Below are 14,843 nucleotides of genomic sequence, written 5' to 3'. Positions count from 1 at the left end.
GCATTGGAAATGGTTCAAAATAATTCTACTCGCTTCATTCTTTCTAACTATACCAGAACAGCAAGTATCAGTGCCATGAGATCTAGCCTTAACTTATCATCCTTGTCATCACGTCGCAAAATTTTTCGTCTGTGCCTTTTTCACAAATTATTCTGTCACCCGCAGTTTCGTACCAAACTTATCTCACCACCTGAGTATGTATCGCCGAGACTTGACGACATTCATAAGGTTGGCATCCCTTTCTGCAGAACAAAAATTTTTTTTTAGTCATTCGTACCACGCACATCAAATGAGTGGAATCACCGTTCTTCTTCGACGGCCACCATCACCGATCATCAATTATTCAAGAACGTTCTGGCTAACATTGTATAACTAGGATGCATTTTATATTGTGGTATCTTTATTTTCTCCACAACGCCTTGGCTAACAATGTATATGTAGAAGTCATGTTTGTACCTTGTCTGTTTCATTAACTCCAGTTTGTTAAATTTATTTCACTTTTTTGTAACCACTCCCCTCTATAATGCCATAGTGGCCCTGACGGTATAATAAATAAATTAATTAATAAATAAAATATGCATCAGATATTTTCAAACATAGGTTGCTGCTTAGATTTTTTCTTTGCTTTTACTTTTTGATGTTGGATGGCAGATTCTCGAAGGCCATGCCTTTGGGCTTGAAAGGGTTCAGATGGGCACATTAGTCTCCAAGGCCCTTAGCAGCAAAGGTGCAATATCTGTGTGTGCAGGTGCACACCTTTGGACATGACTCTCATAGGCCTCTGTGGTGCCTGTGTGACAAGGGTTGCAATGATATATGGAGTGTAAAGTTCTAATACAAGAAACGAGCTCCGAGGGATGGGAGGGCTCCGAAAATTTCGACCACCTGGGCTTTTTTCCCGTGCACCGACATCGCACAGTCGCCTCTACTGAAACGCGTCAGCCATGAATTATGCTCAGCACCACAAGCACTGAGGTAGGTGCACCATTCAAAAACACCCTGTACACCAAGTCACTAATTCGAGAGCACTTTAATGTATCTGATACAATCTGGTCATGTATAACAAAGGTTGAGGGAAAAACGCATAATGCTTTGCCCGCAGCTGCACCCAGAACTCTTTTTCTGAACGCAAACAATTTGCATCAGTGTGCGTCTTTTTTTTTTTTTGCAGGGCTATGCCAACAAAGGAAAGCAGGAACTGGGGTAGGATTCAGAGCTGGTGTTGTAGCAGCTGCTGAAATACTTCAACTTGGGCATATCTTTTGCCTCACTTCGCTTGTGAGATGGCTGCAATCAGCAGCTGAATTTTATCCGACCTCTTCACACAATAGAATGCCATTCGGAAAGAAAAGGCCGGGGGGGAGTGTGACTGACTGCTCTTGTCGCTAGCATGCACCTGTTATCCATGTATTTTTACAGTCTAAAGCGACCTCCAAGACCGGCACGCGTTGTGGGCGGCCAGCAGAACAACACAACTGCTGCTGTTGTGCGCAACAATTAAAAATGCAGCTACAGACCATCAAATGGCATTTTGTCCACATATCAAAACCAGCAGCAAGTCAGTGATACACTGTGATGATTCCATCGTTAGCCTGGAATATGCCATTAAAACCGTGGCAAAAATCTCGCGTAGCATGATGTTTCAATGACTGCCCACGCCGCATCTAAATTAAGCCGCAGTGTTAATATGCGTATAAATCTCGTACCTGACGATGCAGTGAACTTGGGGGATTGATTGCATCCTATCGCCACGCGCAAAAAAAAAAAAAACGCCAACAACGAAAGCGCGGTGAGAACAGCTTTTACTCTGCCAAAAAGCTGATAACACCAACCGCCACTCCAGCGATAACTGACGCCACGCACTGTGGTCGTCAGGCCTTGTGCTGATCCGCCTCGACGGCCGGACTGACTGACCGCTGATAACGCGACAGGTGCATCCCCAACCAGCAGGCGTCAAACCCGCAGAAAACAATGGTTGACCCCGTCCGTCGAAACGATAAGGATAAAGACAAGCGCACGCATGTCACCTTCATGAGGGGCATTTCGACACACCTCCCTTTCATTGCAATTTAGATGTGGACCAACTCCACAGCACGCCGGCGCTGACACAAAACATACGGACCGATCACAAAACGTCGAAATGGGACCGTTTGTGAAAACGCTGCATCGGCCTTCAGTTCGGAGTGTTTGCAACGGTGCTTTCAGCTTTCGAAGGCCGACGGTGCAGATTAGAATGTAAAGAAAAAAACGATATGCGTCATTTGTACGCGGCCAACAACAAGTGTCCACGTAGCACACGAGCCAATGATTTCAAATTCCAAGCTGAAAACAGAGGTCAATAACCAGCACCAACTGTGTTTTCTTAAGTAAACTGAGTATCAACACGCTTGTTTTGGCATGCCGGCGCTGTCACCTTATCCCGACCGAGGCACAGCGGCAATGGAAATGCAGTGGACGAGGCAAACAACAAACTTACTCAGCCGCAGCTCCGTGGCGGAAGTAGTAGGCGAAGACGCGCTGAAGATCGCGCTCTGTGTCGATGACGTCGATGTGCTGCGGGTCGTCCGGCGGCTCTATGTGGGCGAACACTTCGGAGCTTTGGACGATCAAGTCTTGACAGGAGCCGAAACCAATGGCGATGCGAGTCTTGGGGGCAACGGAGACTTGCCTCTCCGCCTTCAACAGTCCGTCGAGTATTAGCTGCAGCCGCTCGCGCAGAACATCGTTGGCTTGTTTCTTATAGTATACGGCGTAGAAAATGACTAGCGCGGATATCAGGGTGCTTACGGAGACGGTCCACTTGGACGTCATGATGCGGGCAGATGGCGGGAGTCGGGCCCAATTTTAGGTGCGGAAAAATAAGCGAGATTTGGAGGAGCTAGCAGCCACAGGCCGCCATGTCGGATCACGTGATGCTAACACGACGACGTCGCGAGCAGAAAATAGTGCGGCAAGAGGCAGTTTCGGTTTCTTTTTTGCCATTCGTGTTAAAGCAGGCAGTTCGACCGTTAATAGAGAATTTTAGTACCGCTGTACATTGTTGACCTGAAGCCTCCTCAAGACCCTGCACTCGTTTGGAGTGAGTGACCTATCCGGAAGACAGACACTGGGGAGCCTAAGCTCTGCATGCAGTAGCTGTCACAGCTAGAATGACTTCGCAAAATCACTTAATTCGGGAGTGGCAGGATTCTCCCGAGGCTAATTCACAAAGCATCCCAGACCTTGCCACGTGGGAAGATCTGATCCGGAGCCACGACCCGGATAAGCAAAGACTGATTATCCGGCATCAGCTAGCTTACCACAAAATTCTCTCCACGGTCTCGGATCCGGTGCTGATCGAGAGCCGGCTGAGAGGCCCTGCTAATTGCTGCGCCACGACCGTGAGGTTCCCTGAAAATTTCATTCATTCACCGTGCTGCACATTAAATATATTGGTAACTGCGGCCGTACGTATTACAGCAATATGCGTGCACATGAGGTGCGGTTCCGAAGTCATGATCGAGAAATATAATCTGCCAGCTGTTTCCGGTCCCAATTTTCTACAACTCTTTGACTGTTACGTTAAAGATTGAAGTCACCGCGCATATGTTAGCATGGTATGTTCACTAGTTTATTTGTGTTGCGACATCGGATCATTGTACACCACCATTGAGAGATCGGTGCGTGTCAATCCCGAAAGGTAAGCCGCGTGCAGGCTATGGTTCTACATGCCGACGTAGGCTCGCTGTAGCTCGGTATAGAGATCAGGCAGCATTATCAAAAGGAGCCTACAAAACGCTTTCAGATTTCAGTGGGCCATATATCTCTTTTCGAGCTTTTGGTGCAATGTAAGGTGTTCAGGAACATACTCGCTGTTTAAAACAAATAATTAGAGGTTGAAATTATAAAAAAATGAAAAAGCGACATCGAACAGCGATCGACAAAGCTTTCAGATATCTAAACTGAACCTGGTCGTCTTAATATGCTCTCGCAGGGAGCAGAGCTGCGCGAAGGTCCGCCATTTTGTTCCAAGCTCTGCGGGAAAGCTGCTTCTCGTGTGGCAGGAGCCTCACGAGACGGCCCTTTAGAAGCACCCCTCCTTATCTCTGTGGGGGCTTCACAATACCCCTTCAGTCGGATAACAAAGCAGACTGCGCTCAAGACGGGGAACATCGGACCCCATCATCCTCCCAGTGGGGGCTTCACAATACCCCCTCAGCCGGATAACAAAGGAGGCTGTGTTCAAGATGGGAGCGGCTGTCCCCCTCCCGCTCATGTGTTGGACATGAGCAGACACGGTTTGGAACAAAATACGTCAGCGTGAACACGTGATCGCCGCTCCGCGAATAGTGTTACGAGTGGCGCGGGGAAAACAGTCGCGCAACTTTGCTCCCTGCGGGAGCATACAGGAGGTATTCACTTGACGTCATCCGCAAGGGGCGCTAGCGGCCGTCGCGGCATTCGCCATGTTGGTGGTCGCGCGTGCAGCAGCCGTAGCATTTACCTAGCTTGTTATGTGTGAAATGTGAGTGTATTTAGCGTCTCGCCGCCGATCATTTCTGTACGACCCGTAACACCGTGTGACTGAGTGGATACGCCGTGGACTGCGCGAAACAGAAAAGAGTAGGAACGCTGAAAAGGTTACACTTTGTGGAAATGTCGACCCGTATAGGAATGTACGTAGAGGCGCCGGCGCGGTGTGCGACGTGCTACAAGACTGCGGCTGTGCGTTGAATTCACCGATATTGAGCCCCGCCTTGTGCACGGCGTAAGTTTGCCGACAGGCCAAGGAATTAAACCATGCAAATCAATAAGAGGGTGTAATTGCTTGACAAGCGGTCCAGCCCAAGATCCGTGCTGAGGGTGCCAACGGCCGAAGTGCCGTTTTTCACCTAGGTGAGTAGGTAAACTTGATTCGAAAAGACCAGCGTGGAAACAGACAGGGACACGAGAAGAAAAAACACTGACGACAGGACGAAAAAAAAAACAGCGCTCGTCCTGTCGTCAGTGTTTTTTTTTCTCGTGTCCCTGTCTGTTTCCACGCCGGTCTATTGGAAACATATAAAACCAACTCGCCCAAACGGCAATTTTGATTGAGTAGTACGTATCTGTTCGTTTAGCTAGCTTAACTTGTCATCTCTGTCTGCTGAAAGTGACGTGTTACTACTGAATGTAGCGAGCGGAGTCGCTGCACACCGCGTTGCTGCGAACCAGCCTATAGATTCCAAGTCTTGTGCACACGAAGCAATGCTACGTTTCTACAATCAAACCTGCAAAACATTCTCGCTATGTCTGCCATTCGTGCTGCGAATGCGAAGCGCTGTGCTGCGAAGCGCGGGCCCGTTGAATATGCCGTTCAGCATTTGCGTCTGCTTCAACTGAAGCGCTTACAACATTTTCGGCTAATTCAGCGGAAAAATATCAAAACAACTGATTTAAAGAGGCGAGCCCGCGCTCCTTGCAACGCTCGCCTCGGCGGCCTAGTCGTGACGCTTTCCGCTACCGCAAACAGATGGCGCCGCTGCCGCCCTTCAGCGAAAAAGCGTCGTCTGCGGGTTTTGGCTCGCCGATCTCTCGTAGACGCTTACGTTTTCGCATCATGTGCGCCTGAACTAAGTAAGTACCATTGTCAAACTTGCTACGATACAAAAGTTACCATATTACGCAAGCTCTGTGTGCAGTTTCACCAAAAATGAGCAAGCGGTTGAGGCGGGGAAATTTTTGAATGTGCAAGCGATAAAAACGAACAACACTGTATAACCCTCCGCTGCTGCTAAATGAAAGCCAACACTTTCGGTTTTGAAATCTGAGAGCGTTTTTTGGCACCTTTTGATAAAGCTGCTTAATGTCTATGCTAAGTTTCTAGTTCGTGGCAACGTTTACGGTTTTAGAAACGGGCATTATGTTTTTAATAATTCTACAGTGCAATCAATGCTTTAAAAAGTGTATTGGGCTACCAGACGACGCTGAAATCAGACAACCAGGTTCGGTTTCGATATCTTGAAGCTTTGTTCACACTACGATGTCGCTTTTTTATCCTTTTCAAAGTTTTAACTTCTAATTCTTTGCTCTAAACTGTAAGGATGTTTGTGAAAAGCTTACAATGAACCAAAATCTTTGAAAGTGATATATAGTGTTGTGCGTTTTTATCGTGAACACTTTAAAAAATTTCCCCGCCTCAACCGCAGGCTCATTTGCCGTGAAACTGCACACAGAGCTTGCGTGTTATGGTAACTTTTCTATCGTAACAAGTTTGACAGCGGTACTTACTTAGCTGAGCCGCGCATGATGAGAAAACATAATCGTCTACGTAGAGATCGGCAACCAAAACCCACAGACGACGCTTTTTCGCAAAATGGCGGCAGTGGCGCCATCTGCTTTCGGCAGTGGAAACCGTAACGACAAGGCCAGATGGCGCTGAAATCAGACGACTAGGTTCGGTTTCGATATCTAGAAGCTTTGTTCGCAGTTCGATGTCATTTTTTCATCTTTTCAATAATTTAACCTGTGCAAGGATGCTAAGCAAGGATGCATTGCGGTGAGAGGCAGTGCCGAACTGTCGAGCCCTGAAGTGCAGTCGCCAGCAGTGAACGTCGCTGAACGGATGGGCTTTGCGCGCATGACGAGTGGATGACACGATAGCTGTTCGCGCGCCCGACCAACAAACTCTAGGTATGTGTCGGCCTTCTCGACGAGACATCCGTGTGCACTGGCGCACTATCTGATCACAGCGGTGTCAGCAAGAGAGCGTAAACGTCTGCCGGGAAAGGTACATTGTGACGCCTCCAGTAACATAGAGGTAAGGAAAACGAAAGGCTAGCGGTGACAGCTTGTATAGCATCATTCTCATTAATTTTCTATGCAGGCTGAAATTGACTTTAAAGCAAGCAAATTAGTATGTGCAGCACACAATCTTTCCCTTAAGTTTGGAAGACAAATTGCGTGAAAGCTTAAAGGAATACTATAATTACCGGGCTTAAGGATTACTAATGAAGAACATAAAGGTGATTTCGCTACTCAAACTCAAAAGTTCATAGCAGTGTTACAGCATCAGTTACACAGCTAGCAGTCACGTGGAAATGACCGCAGGAGGGCGAACTTTTTTTTTCTGTTATTATTTCTGTAAGGCCACGCGGAAAACAAAAATGATGCGACTCTTTTACGTTTTTTTTACAGGTGTGCTGTTCCTGCCGGTGAAGGTACCAGCACACACGAAGTGTGTGTGGGATCCATCCATGACCCATTTCTGTGGAATATCTCTTCCTATTCCTGTTCTGCCCGCATGTAAATCGTCAAACTGGTGAGCATGTGCTTATAGTGTGTTGTGGCAGTCATGAAGAGTTAACGTGTTTACCTGGAGTAGGATTGCATGCAGCTAGTGATATCTGATTGCATTTATACATAGTTAACTGAGCAAGGAAGGACAGTGTAAATAGAACTGCATATCAAAATAATGTAAATGAACCATGTCTATAGTTTTGAGATGACAACAGAGATAGGTGTGGGGGACAGGCAGTGTTGGTCTGTGGATTTGGATTTCTCTTACTGACCACAGTGTCACGGGAGCCCCATTTTGATCAGTGCAAAATGCAAAAGCATGCATATACTAAAAAACTGTAGGTAGTCACAAACAATTCAACTTGTGCCCTTCCCTGCAACATATGGCAAGCAAAAAACATCCTATCCACTTTACTTACTCTGCCTGCGGCACTACTATTTTGGAAGTCGAAAAATACAAATATTTAGGTGTTTTAATAAATACACAGCTTAACTGGAGCGACCATATGTTGATTACATCTGTTCATCTAGGTTATAAAAACTTGGACTTTTGAAACACAAGCTCAAGGGAGCACCCAGTCACGTTAAGCTATTAGCCTATAACTCTCTTATTCGGCCCAACTTGAGTATGCGGCTATTTTGTGGGACGCTTACACCAAGAAAGATATAGCAAAAATAGAAAATGAACCAAGGAGGGTTGTGCGATTCATTTACAACAAAATCAAGAGAACTAATTCCCCATCTGCTTTAATGGCGGCCAACGAAATTAAACCTCTTCATATAAGACTGGAAATTGCTCGACTAATATTTCCTCATTCACTCATCTAGGGAAAGTTTGGAATTTCTTCTTCACCGTATATTACACCTTCAACCACACGGAAAACCCGTCACCAACATACCCATGCCCAAACACCATATTTCGAGAAAACAAACTAGCTTAAATACTCATACTTTCTGAGCGCAATAAACGAGTGGAATGCACTGCTTGGAGACATTGGCTCAAGATAGAGTTTTGAAAGGACTCTTAGCAATGAATTTTGATCTGGAATGTATTTCCTTTGACTTGTTTCGATAATTTGAGTCATGTGTCAAGCCTTTTGTCTATGTACTAAATTTATGCCGTTTGTAAATATGCCTTGTTATCTGCCCTTCCTGCTTGGACCACATGAGGTCTGCAGTGTTATGTAAATAAAAACAAATATTTTTTAGTGGTATTGTTTACCGAGTATTATAAAAAGGCTCTGATATGAAATTATTTGTGGCATTGGTTTGAAAGTCTGCAATCAAGTACCTGTGGCTATTACGGAAACAGTTCATTTTGGTACTAATCATTGGTTTTGCACTCAGCATATTTTACAATCATACGTGAAACTAGACTGCAGTTGAACTTGCAGCTTCAACAATTTCACATATTTGGAGACCCAATGTCTAGCTTGTTCCAAGATCTCAATGTACAACATTAACTTGCAGATGATGGTGTGCATCAAATGCAGATGTGGCGGGCCGTCTCACCATGGGATCCCGTGCCTGAAAGCCCCGATTCCAGATTCATCTTTGCTCACGTCTCGGCTGGACTGGTTACCTAGCTGGGTGGCCACACCAGGCTCCTGAATGATGGAAACAGTGTCTGCAAAGATTTCAAGTGCTGCATGGCATGGTGAAGAGTTCTCTTTGAAGATCAGCACAGCTTGCATTGTGTAACAGAACGCATTCATCCACACTCAGCTGCAGGATCGTGACACCGCCGGCGAGTGGTTATAATAACAGGAGCATCAACATCTACAACAAGGAGGAGGACACAGCACCATTTGGGTTCTACCTGATAGACAGGAAGTGCATGATCAGCTGCGTGTGCGAATTGCACTCACTGTCGCGGTTTTAACATGTAGCTCTCTATCAAGTTCACATTTTCTCTCTGTTTAACAGCATACTGCGAAGCAGCTGGTGAAGTCTTCTTCAATTTGGTGCTCTTCTATAAGGACTACCATATATTTGGCTTTCAATTATTAGTGGTATGCATGACCACAGAGGCTAGTTTCAAGGTGAAAGCCTTTAAGGCTCATGTCTCGCCAGCGGGGATGTTCGCAGGAAAGTGTCACACTATAACTATTGATCAAACATGGTTGAGGTGTCAACTGAGATTTCTAGATGTGAGAGCTACTGTGTCCTTCCCTCAAAAACCTTTCCTTTCCTCAAAACACATGCTTTCGCTTGCATTCCTCCACGTAAGCAGGCAAGTGTCTTCACAGTTAAATAGTAAATAGTTAATTAGCAACAGTAGTGCTTAATGCCTGCGCTTCAGCCTTCAGCACACGCGTGTGACGTCATTGAGTGAAGCCACCATCGTTCGAGAGAAGCGCTTCCTCTTGCCAGACACCTCCTGAATGCCGACCTGGAAGGGTGCTGCCCAAACGCTCTCCTGTGTCTCTTAGCAAGCAAGCGTGCTAATTGCGAAAGTGTTATGAAGCAAACAATTGTGTAGTCTTTAATCAACATCTTCACCCTACATCAGCGACGCAAGCAGCGACACCGTGCTAAAAGGTTTCGCCTCACCACAATTTAGGTCACAAAGTGCACCCCTGATTTTGTCTCGGGTGCTGCAGTTTTTTCTTGCTTCAGGAAGTGTCCCAAGTGCTTTCCGTCTACCGTCCGCCAACCTGCTGACTGTGTGCTTCAACACATGCTTTGGTGATATTGAAGAAATGCCGTTGCTTGTAATGCCTCCTTACGTGTTCTGCTTGCACACAATGCACATTTTATTTGGTGCTTCAGTGAAAGACAGGAAGGCACCAAAATGTTTTCCTTCTAGCGTCATAGTGTTGACTGGACATCCTTTCACCAGTGCTCTTCTGTTTGCTTTGGTGTTTGTGGAGAGCCAGCGGTTTACATGCTCAACATGCATGGTCGCTGCGTATGCAGTCATTTACAGCATGTCTTCGGGGTGCCACACATCTTGTGTGGCACTGCTTGTGTGGTAAGATTGCAATATGCTTTGCTTAATGGCATTTGGTTGCGTCTGTGTGCTTGCTTTGGACTGCCGCTTTCACATGCTGCATGTGGCTCTACAGCAGTGAACTGTTTTTCTTGAGGGAAAAGTCAGCCGATTGCTTCATGGTCATTATCTTCGAGATGAAAATGCAAGGCTTGGGCAGAGTTTTGTCAGGCTGCCCGTTGGCATCTTCTGAAATTTGTACCCCTGACGAAAATCTACAAATTGTGCATTAATTCAGTTGAAGGTAACTTGAAGTATGTAATGGGCATCTGGACGTAATTTCAATAATAAAGCTACACATGGCATTTTGCAGCTGGAAGGGTGTGATCAAGTTCAGTAATCCAGCTGGAAATTTACAGTAATAGTAAAAGTAGTCAACTCTGTTATTGATCTTTCTAGGTTACTCAGGGGGTATTCCCAGGTCCAGGATCTTTTTCGCTATTCGGGGTTCGGGGTCCTTGATAATTTTGTGTGCTGGGCTATCAACCTCCCAGTCAAACTGTGTTAGATGCCATTTTCATTGACTCAGCCATTTGCACTTTGCTTCATGTAAATCGGGGATGTTGTTCGGTGGCTTTAAAAAAAATCCCAGACAACCTATTTATCCTCTACACCCTTCGTGTGACTGGACCATCAGTGTACGTGCTTCCACTTTTTTGTTTAGCAAAGGCGACTGCTGGGTACTCCTCTCTGCAAATTAAGCAACAATAATGTGCGTGAACACCACTGTTGAACGTTTATGGAAGGCGGGTCTGTCCAAAAAAATTTCTTATCTTTGTACACGAGGCTTAATGTTCAATACGTAATGTTGCAATAGGTAATGATTTGCAATTAGGCTGCATAATGAATTCTAGGATTCATGAGGGAGAATAATGAAAATATATTATTTTGGCAATGCAGGCTTCCACTAACTTTTTACTGTCATGTAAAACACACCTTACTCAGACAAGTTGCAACACCTATAAAGCATAGGAACTTGTCTCGCTCCCCAATATAGTAGGAGGACACTTAAGCTCAGCATTTGAGGGCAGTACGTGACAGTGTTAATGGCTCCCTGCAGTTGTTTCTCTTCACAAACACGGTCACTGTTCTTCATTCATGTTTGCACATGTATCACAATTATCTCAACACAGGTTCCACATTCTTGTCTTTGAACTCTTGCACACTGCAGTTTGCCTACGTAATATTACTGTAACTGGTTTCTCACTCATTGGCACATCTCTAGTTCACTGCACTAATTAGATTATTAAGCTTCAAATGAAGCCAACAGCACCCTCCCTCCCCCTTTGTACCTCAGTACAGTCAATGTGCCTGCATGGTCTAGTTGGTGGAGTGTGCCTGGCTGGTGACCCAAGGGCCTTGAAGCCAGACTGAAATTTAATCAGATTTTTTGTCTGCAAAATCTTTTACTTTATAAGGTGAAGTAGTTTCAGACATGCGCTGACATACGATTTAAATTACAAATCCTGTTTTCAGTGACTTTTATTCCGGAGATGCACGCATGGTGCAGTTTTCTGACACGTTGCCGGCTGGGTAACGCAGTGTGTTCTGTTGGATGGCAGACTTAATGATGCCATGTTGTAAACCTCTCCTTGACAGTGGTGTGTGCAGGCTTTCCATACCTTTCTTTTCTGGTTGTACATATCGCCCAATGGCATCCTAACACTAATTATGATGCCATCACATGGCGCGCAGCCGCAGAGATAATACCTGGCAATAATCACAAAGAAAAAAATTTTTCTGACAGTCCAAAACAAAATAGCAGCCTATTTGCACCTGACTTGGTTTGGTTTCATACTTCTGCTCGAATTGCAAGAGAAAAAAGCCTGCAAAGCTGTACAAGAAACTGTACAGGAAGCCTAAATTTTATGCACAAGCACTTTCAATGACTCCAAGTTCATCATTTTGCAACCTGTTCTACCACTACATTCGTGCAGAATACTTTCCGTTCATGCCTCTTGGAAACTAAGAGTCAGACTTCCTCGCCACGTTTCAAATTGCCTTAATCGTGCTGAAAATACAATTTACCCTCCATGTGCACACACCACTGTGCACCCTAAGTGTTCCATTTTTTTTTCTTTCACGTAATCAAAGACTGTAATAGTCTTCTTGCCAATGCAGTTCACCACGGTAATCTTGCACACTTTGAGTGCTTACTTGAACAAATAAGCTTTGCAAAAATAGCTGTCGCTGCCTGTGTCAGGGGGGTGGATTGCTCTGCCGCTGTCTCACTTGGTGAGGCCTGGGCACGCGTTGAAAACCGGTGTAGTGCACCAACCCATCGCACCGCATCGGCGATGTTTGTATTAGGAGCTAGGAAAAATTTGCTGGCTGTGACGCGTCGCTTTGCTTCCTTGAATGTTATATTTTCATTTGTTTTGAGTGTTATTATTTCCTTTTCTACTTTCCACTGTGAGGATGATCCTTGCGGCAGTTTGCACAGTGTGGAGGAGCAGTGCATTTATCAGAGATGTGATCGTTTGAAGAGCATTTTGCACATTTTTCTTGACCACGGCAGCTCTGTGAGCCATGGCCAAATCGTTGGCACCTGAACCAGCGGCGGGGTTAGGGATGTATGTTCGGACTGATATCTTTGTGTAGCCTACGTCTATAGAGTCGGGAAGTGTGCAGGAAGCAAAGGTGAGGACTAGGTGCTTAGTGGGGATTTCCTTGTTTTCTTTTCGGATTTTTATTCTGTGGACGTTTGTTACATGCTGTTCCCTATTTCCTCCTCTGTCAGGTAGATGAGGTCATTGTCTGATATTACGCCACGCACAGTATTAAGCGACCTGTGGGGTGTTACAGTGACTAGCGTTTCTCCAAACGCGGTTATGTTTGAGAGTTTGGGCAGTTGGACTTTATCGCGTATCTCAAGTAATAGGTCACCACTGGCTAACTTCGTCGCCTTGTAGCCAGGGCCCAAAGTTTCTGTGACTGTCTTTTCAACGAGAAAACGGGAAATCATTCGAGCTGTTTTTTCTTTTGATTCGCTGTGTACTATGTGGAAAATTGGCAAGAGGTTCTTTCTTTTTGCTCAGAAATTGTGATGTCACGTCTTCGGTTCGCTTTTATTATTTTGAGGATGGCAATCATTTTGTGATGGGGAGGAGCCATAAAATGTGGTTGTTGTTCGTCCGCGGGGTCACCCACCCACCATGGAGCCCAACAAGGGGACGGGACAGGAACTTGGAAGCAAGTCCTGCCCACGCCAGCTGTACACCGCCGCTTTAACCCAACCTGAAGTAACTCAGGGTAGTAGTTACTCACACAGGGTTAACCCTCGCCGCCAGGAAGAAGAAAAAGTAATTGAGAGGAGAAGACAGGAGAGTTGTGAGAAAAAAGATAAGAAAGTGAAAGATAGAGGGGAGGACAGGAAAAGGTGGCTGGCCGATTTCCCCCAGTCAGGTCAGGTCGGAGGTGCCGTCTACAGGAAGCTGGGGCCAAAGTGGTGTGTTGCCTCCGGCGAGGGGCCTTAAGGGTCCAAACGCTCGTCCTCGGCTCAACCACCAGGATCCCCTTTCCGCCGGACACGGTGATGCCACGCAAGGCTAGGCGTAGGTGCTCGGGTCCGTGGTGATGCACTGTTCAACAACATCCCTTTGCGGGGATGACCCTGCGGATGCACGGGAACCCGTGGTGTCGCCACTCACCAATGCCTGCAAGCTGCAGACGCCCCTCTGCGGGGACGATAATGCATGTGTATGTGCACATTAAGATAACTTGCATGAAGCGAATAAAGCAAGTGTCTTGCGCACTGCATGAAGCTGTAATGTGGCACCACCCTCCACCTCTATATTCGTCCCGTTCCCCCAAGGTTGAGTAGCATATGTGAAGACTTTTTCCAGGTCACCACTTCACCTTTCCAAACATTAAACCTTTCTCTCTGACGTGGAATGTTGCTGCATTAAAAGGAGCTGCCTGTTGCTGCTGCAGGTGCATAGCGGTTGCCTTACAGCAAAGGAATCACTGGGCTCTGCAAACATATTTTTTTCACCTTGTGCATTGTGGTGTTAACTTTCATCAGATGTCCAGTCATCAGCATCAGCCTGACTGCACCCACTACTGGGCAAAGGCCTCTCCCATGGCTCTCCAATTATACCTGGCCTTTGCCAGTTGCGCCCACAGCAGCCACCTTTCCTCGGCCGATATATCACCGGCCACGTGGGCCAACGCGTGGTGATTCTGCATCAAAGTTGAGCAGAGCTTTCAGTTGAATAGCGCCGCAGAGTGTGCACAGGCACAGAGCTGCTCGCTGTCGCCTTCACTTCTTCCCTGAGCAGGGTCCATTTTAATTCTGGCGCGATTGCATGCTTCGTAGAGCTTTTCCCCATGTATGTTCTTAGCGAAGGTCCGTGAATGGACAAAGGTAAACATTTTTCATGTGAGTTGTTTTCTTTATTACACTTTTTTCATGCGACGAAAATAAGTTACAAAGGAGTTTGGTCGAAGAAGAAACACCAGCCAATGCACGGACAGATGTCCCCAATGGTTGGCACCTCAGCTGTTGATGCATGTGTACAGAAATGTGGAAATATAAAACATAAGCATTGTATGCCGAGTGTTCAAGGTAAGGTAGGGAAGTAATAACACAAGC

The 14,843-nt window shown here is 46.1% G+C and overlaps 1 protein-coding gene across 1 annotated transcript in view; it reads right to left on the bottom strand.

Annotated features, from left to right (window-relative positions):
• The window catches only part of LOC144104895 (ADP-dependent glucokinase), a 46,161-nt gene extending 43,240 nt beyond the window's left edge, over window positions 1–2,921 (bottom strand). Inside the window, exon 1 of the mRNA XM_077638128.1 lies at window positions 2,477–2,921. Coding sequence (XP_077494254.1) covers window positions 2,477–2,811 — 335 coding nt within the window. The 5' untranslated portion in view covers window positions 2,812–2,921. The remainder of the gene's footprint in view (window positions 1–2,476) is intronic.
• Window positions 2,922–14,843: the final 11,922 nt, after the last annotated feature.

The sequence above is a fragment of the Amblyomma americanum genome, chromosome 9 (genome assembly GCF_052857255.1).
Source record: "Amblyomma americanum isolate KBUSLIRL-KWMA chromosome 9, ASM5285725v1, whole genome shotgun sequence".
NCBI classification, from domain to species: domain Eukaryota; kingdom Metazoa; phylum Arthropoda; class Arachnida; order Ixodida; family Ixodidae; genus Amblyomma; species Amblyomma americanum.
This window is presented reverse-complemented; position numbering and strand designations above follow the sequence as displayed.